Raw genomic sequence first — 9,661 nt, 5'->3', positions numbered from 1 at the left:
ACATCCTTTATGGAAGCTCCATTTGAAATATTTTCGAAACAATTTAAATTTTAGCAATATATTTAGCAATCTCTAAAATATTTAAAATCGTTGAATTCGTTGTGATACCATTTGAAATCTTCATGAAATCTCTGTGAAACCTTTGGAATTTTTGTATGAAATCTTTGAAAAGTTGGTAAAATTTTTTGTAATCTTTAAATTATGTGCGAAATCAGCAAACAAAATTATTTTTTTGGAAAACATTTGACATTTGTTGAAATATTTTAGCAACTTTGTGAAATCATTGAAATCTTTGGAATTTTTCTGAAATCTTTAAAATAATTATGGAATAGTTTAAATGTTTGCGAAAGTTTTTGAAATTATTGAAAACTATATGTAATCTTTGAAATTTTTGTGAAATCTTTTGAAGTCTTTAAAATTTTTGAAATCTATGTGAAATCTTTTTAAAACTTTGCGAATCTTTTTGAATCTTTCAAATCTGTGAGTAATCATTCAAATCTTCGAAATTTTTTGAAAACTTTGTAAAATCTTTTTATTTGTTGTGAAATCTTTCTGTAATTGCTGAAATCATTGAAACCTGTGTGAAATATTTGAAAATTTTGTGAAATATTTTTAAATCTTTGCGATTTTTTTGAAATATTTGAATTTTTTCTGAAATCGTTATGAAATCTTTTGTCGTCTCTGAAATCTCTAAAATCTTTTAAAGCTATGTGAAATCTTTCACATTTTTATGCAATCTTTTAAATTGTGAAATCTTTTGAAAACTTTGTGAAAGCCTTGTGAAATCATTGAAATCTTTGACATTTTTCTAAAATATTAAAAATATTTATGGAATATTTTTAATGTTTGTGAAACTTTTTAAAATTATTGAAAACTATATGCAATCTTTGATATTTTTATGAAATCTTTTTAAATTTATGTGAAATCTTTTGAAAACTTTATGAAATCTTTAAAATCGAATTTTTTTAAACTTTGTAAAATCTTGGCGAAATCTTTAACATGTTTTGTAAAATGTTTTAAAATCTGTATGAAATTTTTGCGAAATTTTTGAAATCTTTGGAATTTTTCTGAAATCTTTAAAATAATTATGGAATAGTTTAAATGTTTGTGAAACTTTTTGAAATCATTGAAAACCTGTGTGAAATATTTGAAATTTTTGTGAAATATTTTGAAATCTTTGCGATTTTTTTGAAATATTTGATTTTTCTGAAATCGTTATGAAATCTTTTATAGTCTCTGAAATCTCTAAAATCTTTGAAATCTTTGTAATTTTTACGAAATCTTTTGTAATCTTTTAAATTGTGAAATCTTTTGAAAACTTTGTGAAAGCCTTGTGAAATCATTGAAATCTTTGACATTTTTGTGAAATTTTTTGATATCTTTGAGAAATTTTTCAAATCTATGCTGAAATCTGTTTGAATCTTCAAAATCTGTGCGCAACCATTAACATCTTCTAAACTCTTTGAAAACTCTTTGTAAGATCGTTAAAATCTTTGTTAAATCGTTGTGAAATATTTTAGAATCTTTCAAATTTGTGCAAAATCACTGAAATCTTTGACATTTTTGTAAAATCCTTTTTCAATCCTTGTAAAATCGTTTAAATATTTTCGAAATCATTCAAATCTTTGTAAGATATTTGAAATTCTTGTGAAATATTTCTTAAATGTTTGTAATTTTGGCAACGATTGAGCCTGTCAAATATTTGTAATTTGATGTGAAATGTTTTGAAACTTCTAAAATTTTTGTGAAAGATTTTGAAAATGTTGTGAAACCTTTGCGACATTACTGAAATCTTTGTAAAATCTAAAACATTTTTGTGAAATTTTTTGTAATCTTTGAAAAACCATTAAAATCTTTGAAATGTTTAAATAATCGTTTGGAATATTTTTAATCTGCGTGAAATCTGTCTAAACTCTTAGAAATTTGATACAAACTCTTTGGAAATTTCTAAACATTTTGTGAAATCTTTCGCAATCTTTTTAATCTGTGCAAAACCATAGAAATATGTGTGAAATCTTTGCGACATTTTTGAAATCTTTGTAAAATCTTAAACATTTTTATGAAATCTTTTTGGATGGTTGCAAAATCGTTGAAATCTTTGAAATTTTTTTTAATCTTCTGGAATCTTTTAAATCTATGCGATATCATTCAAATCTTTGTGAAATATTTTTTAAATTTTGTTAAATATTTGTAATTTTTGCGGAAACATTGAATCTTTCTAAAATCTTTGAAATTTAACGTGAACTCCGAAAATTCCTAAAAATGTTGTGCATTTTTGTGAAAACTTTGTGAAACCTTTTGCAATCTTTTAAATCTGTGCGAAATTTTTAAATTTTTTGTGACATCTTTGGAAACCTTCGTTAAATCTTTGAAATCTTTGCGAAAGCATTGAAATCTTTGACTTCTTTGTGAAACCTTTTCGAATTTGTCTGAAATCTTTGTATAATCTTTTGGAATACTTGTGAAATCTTTGAAATCTGGTGTACACTAAAAAATTCGAGTGATCAACCCCTTCTACTGAAAGCAATGTCAGAGAGTATTTAAATCTTTTATCATAGAATTACCTCGTAAACCCTGCTGTCCAATTTCATAAGCCTCCGCCAAGAGTTCCTGGTCTTTCTTTTGATTAAGAGGATACACTTGTCCGTTTGCTGAGTACTTGGTGCACTGGGGCAGAATTTTCTCTAATGCCCCTTTCACGAAAAACACTTCTTGCCTGTTCTGGAAAACAAAACCGAATATTTCTCTAACGATGCTTATTTACTAAAATACAATCTAGTAAAAAATTACTAAAGTTTAAAATACTTACTTCGCCATACTTTGGAGTACATTTGACGGCCATCATCTTTTGTTCGGATGAAAATGGATATTCCTGAAGGCGAAGAAACTTCTCGCTCACACCGAACATTCCATATTTCATTGCGACTGCTACTAATGCTCCTTCTGTTGGTTGACCGAGTAGTATATCATTTTGGATAATAGCATTATTACAGACACAACCAACCTGAAATTTATCATTAAAATTGTAATTCAATTAAACTCAAGAACCAGGACTTTCTAAACAAACCCTCGAAATATTTCGCAATTAAACATTCAGAAATATTTACCTCAAGCATATTGCTGATAGATGTACGTGCAAGTTCGGCATTGTCGCATTTTCTGAGACGAACTTCTCCCTTACTATTGTAACCAGTACCAGTCACATCAGCCGCGTATCCTTCAGACGTGATGAGTGTTGTGACTGTCATTTCGTTTTTCGTTAGGGTGCCAGTTTTGTCTGAACAAATTACATCTACGCAGCCTGCAACGAAACAAAAAATCTCAATGTTATTCAATATTTTGAGGATTTCTCAATCGCAGGGATCACAGAGGTTCTGTAGTTGATTTTTAGGTTTTCTAGTCATTTAAAAAATGCTGAAAACTTCCGCAATTTCTACTCATAAAATACATCATCAAAAAATTAAAGCTTATGCTTGAATTTTTTTAAATGAACTTTTATCAGTGACTGGATTTTAATTCACTAATCTCGTACATTTTGGTCTACTGTCATCTTTTCAGCACAGAAGAATCCTGAATTTTTCCAAGTATTTTTCTAAGTAAGTTGGAAAAAATAATTTGAAACACATAATAATGACTACTTGAAAACTAACAACAAATTAATAATTCATAATAAAAAAATGTAGATATAAATTTCTTCAAATAGGCAATTTTCTAACATGTAAAACCCAGTCATAATAATCAACTACAAATTAATTATACTTTATTCGGGGGTTTTAATTATCGCCACTTTTATGCATATTATTTTAAATTTCAAAAATGTTGTTTCTGCAATTACAAATATCATATTCTTTTGATACACCGTTTTACGTATTTTATTAGGCATTATAAGATGGTTTCTTTAGAAAGTTTATTTGTTTTAACAGAGAAATCATCTTTGTTTGGTTGAAAATTTGTCTTTCGGGCTTGAAAATTCAACAATTTGTTTGCATTTTTTTTCTTTTTTCACTGAAAAATCTTTTTTGGTTAAACATTTGTCTATTTTTGTTCGAATTTATCCTGTTGGTATAAATTTAATTTTTTTTTATGAAATGCCACTGTTTGCTTGAAAATTAATTAATCTTCGTTGATGATTACAATATTTTATTGAAAATTCCAAAATTTGGTTGACATTTTTTTATTTCTTGACTGAAAGTTCTTTTTTTAGTATAAAACCAACTATATTGTTAAAAAGACGAATTTTTTGGATGAACGTAACTGTTTTTTTATTTAAAATAAAAACCTCTATTGGTTCACATATCAACTAATTAATTATTAAAAATTCAACTATTGTGTAGAAAATCCAACTTTTACGCTTAAAAATTAAACTATTTTGTTTAAATATTTGTTTCTTTCAACACTGAAAATTTGTTTTGGTTGAAGACTAAACTATTTAGTTGAAAATTTGTCTTTTGGTTTGAAAATTCATCTGATTTCGTTGACGAATCAAATATTTTATTTTAAATTCATCCATTTCGTTGCTATTTTTTTTCTTTCTTGACTGAAAGATCCTTTATAAGTGAAAAATCGACTATACTCTTGAAAATTCGTATTTTTTTAATGAACTTAACCGTCTTTTATTTAAAATCAAAATCTTCATTGGTTGAAAAATCATAATTTTATTTGTAAATTAATCTCTCTGGTTGAAAATTTACCTATTTTTTTAATTCAACTAGTTTAGTAGAAAATTCAACTATTTGGCTGAAAATGAATTTTTTTGTTGTAAATCCATCTTTTCATTTTGAGAGTTCAACTGTTTTGTAGAAAAATCGTGTTTTTATCTTGAAAAATAAACAATTTAGTTGACATTTTTTGGACTGAAAAATCTTTTTAGCTTCAAAGATGTACTATTTTGTTGAAAATTTGCTTTTTTTCAGATGTATTAACTGTTTTTTATTTAAAAGAAAAAAATTATTTGGTTACGATATAAAAAATTACATTTTTCTTCAGAATTCATCTTTCTTTGGGTAAAAATTCAATTACTTGGTTAATTTGGTTAACTTTATTTTATTTCAAAGAATTTCATCTCCTAATTTCATGAGCAATTTCCACATTTCCCCTGTATTTAGAGCATATTGGTCTTTTTTTCTGATATCTTGAATTCCTGTTAATAATTCCTAACAAAAAAATAACCGAGACCTTGTGAAAGAAGGAGGATAAGAGGAAAATCGGGTCACAATTCACGATTTTTTGTTTTTTAGGGATGGACTGTGATCCCTGAATTCAAGATTTCTTTTTGATCAACTTACCAAGTGCTTCCACGGTCGGCAATTTTTTAACAATCGCTTTTCTCTTGGCCATTCGCATGACTCCCAAAGCAAGGGTAACAGTCACAACGATAGGTAGACCTTCAGGAATAGCAGCTACCGCCAAACTAACGCTAATCGTAAACATCTCAAGGAGTGCTTTTCCCTGCACCCAACCCAAGAGCATAATAATTCCAATGATGAAAAAGGAGTAAAAAGAAAGCTGAGCACCGAGGATATCCATACTTTTTTGCAAAGGTGTTTTCGGGGCCTCCTCGGCTTGCATCATTTTGAAAACTCCGCCGAATTCGCTCTTCTCCCCTGTATTGACGACGATTCCCTGCAATTTAAGATTAGCTAATCATTATCATGAATGTCGATAAAACAAAGATTTTATTGAAGAAAGAAAAAAATTGAATTGTCTTGCCTTTCCATGACCACATCGCACAAGGGTTCCCATAAATACAAGGTTTCCTTTTGAAGAATTATCATCTGCTTTGAGTAAAGGAGCCGTTGACTTTTGAGCCGGCTCGGTTTCTCCTGTAAAGCTGCTTTCATCAATCGCTAAATCTATGGCTTCGAATATTCTAATATCAGCTGGGACTCTGTCGCCTATATTTAAATAAACGACATCGCCAGGAACTAAATCTCGAGCTAGAAATGTTTCCACACGTCCCTCTCGAAGACTGCAAACAAATTTTTATACGATTTCTTAAAAACGATTCTGGATTTAATTAAAAGTTTAAGGAAGAACAAGGAACTTATTCTTTTCTTTATAATTACCAGTGACATGCTGGAGGTACGAGTTTACTTAATTCTTCTAAGGACTTCTCCGAACGATATTCTTGCACGAATGCAACTGTTACAACTATAATTATGGCGACTGTAATACTAACGGCATCGTCGATTTGCTTCATGCATATACTGACAACTGCAGAACCAAGTAGTAGTAGAATCAGTGGATTCTTAAACTGCAATAAAAAAGAATTATAGTATAAAGAAGTTTAAATAGAAAACCAGAATTATTTTCAAATAGGTCTCTAAATTTACACTTTAATTTATAAATAACTAATAAAAATAACTAATTATTTCAAATTTTTTATTACTATAATTATTATTATAACATAATATATAATACTACAATTATTACTATTATAATTTCTAAAACTGTTTATAAAAAATCGTAATAATTATGATATATATATAATATCCTATCTATACAAAAAATAGGTAAAATAAAATTATCGGCTATTTGCAGTTTGCTATTTTGAATTTTCTGCAATTGTATGCATCGCGATTTCCAAATAAAATATTTTAATTTTAAAAACTGATTTACAAAAGAAAAAAATCTAATTGTTAATTATTCTTTAATAATAAAGGCAAAGATTATATTCTCAACTTCTTAAGTAGATATATTGAAAATATATTAAATGAGGTTATATGTATTTAACTATTAATAAAGATCAAGAATGTTCTGCACCATTAATTATGTAGTAAATAAAAATATATAATTCTATTTCATGATAAAAATGATTTCTAAATGCTTCTTAAAGTCATTGGTAAATGAGAAAATTTTACTTGTAAGTGTTTTTTTTTTAATTTTGGAAAATAATTCTGTTCTTAACAATTTTCCATCAGACTACAATTTTTCAACTTTTCACACTTTCAAAGAGATGAAAAAAATTATTTAATTCTCAATTTAAAAAGGGTACATAACTATAAATTATCGGTATAAAAACATTGCCGGTACCTTCAACAAGATTTCTGGGGAAATTTAGAATGATGCAGATTTTATTTTAAAAAATTAATTTGAAGATTTGAAGATTTCACAATACGTCAAAATAGAATCTGCCAGAGTTTCAGATAATTTTTCTAATTTTTGCAAAAATTAAAAAAATGATAGACATACTTTGAATTATTTCAAAATATCTTTCGAAGTCTTGAAAAGATTAAAAAACAATTTTAAATGATGTAAAACAATTCTTAACCAAATTTAGATTTTTTAAGATTTTAAAATAAAATTGGAAATATTTTGAAGCATTTTGAAAGGTGTTAAGCTAATAAAATATTTTTGTCAAAATTCCATGAAAAATTTTTTATGATTTTTTATTTGGAAAAATTAATTTTTAGAAAATATTGAAAAATTTCAAATGATTTCCTCAAATTTCGGAAAGCAATATAGAAGATTATAAAGCAAAAAAAAATTATTTTAAAAGCTTACCAATTTTAAAAAATCGAATAAGTTTAAGAGGTATTTAAAAGTTTTGAAATGATACAAAAATAATAATTTGAGTCTTAAACACACTTCAACATATTTCAAACAAAATGTAGATTTTTTAAGATTTCGAGCAAAAAAATTAAAAGCTATTAAAGAATTTTGAAAGGTTTCAAGAGAATAAACAAATTTCTTAATATATCTGGAATTTTTTTTAATGATTCTTTATTTTTTTAAATGTGCGCTAGGAGTATATTTAGAAAGATTTAAAAACCTTCAAAACGATTTCAAATTTTTTAAATTTTTCTCAATTTTGGTAAAATTTTGAATTAATTTTAAAAATATTTAAAAGCTTTGAAAAAATTCAAAAACAATTAATAATTTGAAAATTATGAAAAAAAAACTTAAAACACAAAGCAGATTTTTGAAGATTTCAATAAAACATTTTGAAAGCTTGAGTAATTTGAAAAAATGTAAGATTCTTGGGAATATTTCAATTGATTCCTTACTTCAAAAAATTAATTTTAAGGGAGAATTTTAAAACATTTTAGAAAAAATGTCAAAAATTGTCGAAACAAAGACTGGAGGATTTTAGGGCAATTTTTCAAAATTTTTCAAGATTAAAAAAAATTGATTAATAATAAGATTAAAATATATGAAAAGTAAGAAGAAAAATTCGAATTTTTTAAATTAGTGTGAAAGGCTTTAAGGAAATAAAGAACTTTTGTTAAGGTTCTTAAGATTTTAATACATTACAAAAGATTGCCAAAACTATAAATAATGAATCCGGCGGATTCATTTAGGAATTTTAGAAGTTTTGAATAATTTAAAAATATTTTTAAACATTAAAAGATTTTTAAAAAATTATAAAATATTTTTAATTCTTTTTCAATTTTCTCGAGAAACATAGGAAAATTATATTTATATAAACTTAGAAACAAATAAAGAATTGATTGTTTCCCCCCTAAAATCGAGAAAGTACACGCGGACTAGCGGTTTTCAATACTGATTTAAAAGAAGTTACAATTAGGAACAATTATTTAGGATTATGTTAACGTTTTTCACATTAAATTAGTTATTGACAACAAAAATCTTCAAATTTAAAAAAGATTCACATTTTGTAAACACTTCAGGCTATGTTGGTGTGTTCAATTTAAAATCGGTATTATTAACCCTTAAAGGACTTACTGGGTTTAATAGACCCAGCGACTTATTTTCGCTTTAACAAAACGTACCAATTTAAAAAAAGTGGAACATATGGCGCCAGATTAAAAAATGACATGAAAACCTATTTTTCTATGTCATTTTCACATAATTTGTTTTTTTATCATATTTAGATGCAGTGTAAGATCAATAAAATAGTTTAATCGCGCAAGGTACAGTGTTTCAGTTTACATTGAATTGAAGCTTTTATTTTTCAGAATAAATACCTTTTTTTAGAACAAATGCTATAAGACTAATTTTATTTTGAAGCGCCGTATCTCGGAAGTATTCAGATGAAATTTTAAGTAAAACTATCAAAAAGGTATGAATTTTCGAGTGAAAGAAGTAATTTTTAAAATTTTTTTCCCAAAAAGGATTTTTTTAACCACTTTAAATTTCAAAAACTGTTATGAAACCTCTTTATCCTTAAACTAGATAGATTAAACATCATTAATTGATTTTTTTGTAAAAAAACTATCTAATATCGTCGGCACAGCACACGTTTGAATACCCTTGGGTACCGAACACCCAGTATGCTCTTTATATAATTTTATGGAAATGTGCCCTATATGGGTTAAAGAATAATCATTAGAATTAAATCCAATGAAATTTGTTTCAAATAATAAGGTTTACCCGCACGAACGATTTCGAATTATGTTAGTATTTTTCGTTATAAATTAATAAGATAATGAAACATTTTTTTGTTACATTACGTTACGGCTTTTCATCGAAAATTGATCATTTTAAATAAAAATTATATTATATATTGGTGTTTTTGGTCAGAAATTCGCACTTTTTAAAACAAAAATGCAATGAATTGTATATTTATTTAACAAAAATATTATATCTTAATTCTGAGGTTAAGATATCAATGTTCATCAATTATCCAAAATATTGTATTTACTTTTCTTTTTGATTACTTATAGATAATAGATATATATGGAAACACAAATATTTTACA

At 26.2% G+C, this 9,661-nt stretch overlaps 1 protein-coding gene across 1 annotated transcript in view; it reads right to left on the bottom strand.

The window, feature by feature from the left end:
• The window catches only part of LOC117166939 (calcium-transporting ATPase type 2C member 1), a 35,924-nt gene that overhangs the window by 23,398 nt on the left and 2,865 nt on the right, over positions 1-9,661 (bottom strand). The window contains exons 3-8 of the mRNA XM_033351411.1: positions 6,066-6,253; positions 5,710-5,968; positions 5,286-5,622; positions 3,108-3,301; positions 2,810-3,004; positions 2,565-2,721 (exon numbers count right to left, since the gene is read on the bottom strand). Of these exons, the coding sequence (XP_033207302.1) occupies positions 2,565-2,721; positions 2,810-3,004; positions 3,108-3,301; positions 5,286-5,622; positions 5,710-5,968; positions 6,066-6,253 (1,330 nt within the window). The remainder of the gene's footprint in view (positions 1-2,564; positions 2,722-2,809; positions 3,005-3,107; positions 3,302-5,285; positions 5,623-5,709; positions 5,969-6,065; positions 6,254-9,661) is intronic.

The sequence above is a fragment of the Belonocnema kinseyi genome, chromosome 2, assembly GCF_010883055.1.
Source record: "Belonocnema kinseyi isolate 2016_QV_RU_SX_M_011 chromosome 2, B_treatae_v1, whole genome shotgun sequence".
NCBI classification, from domain to species: Eukaryota; Metazoa; Arthropoda; class Insecta; order Hymenoptera; family Cynipidae; genus Belonocnema; species Belonocnema kinseyi.
This window is presented reverse-complemented; position numbering and strand designations above follow the sequence as displayed.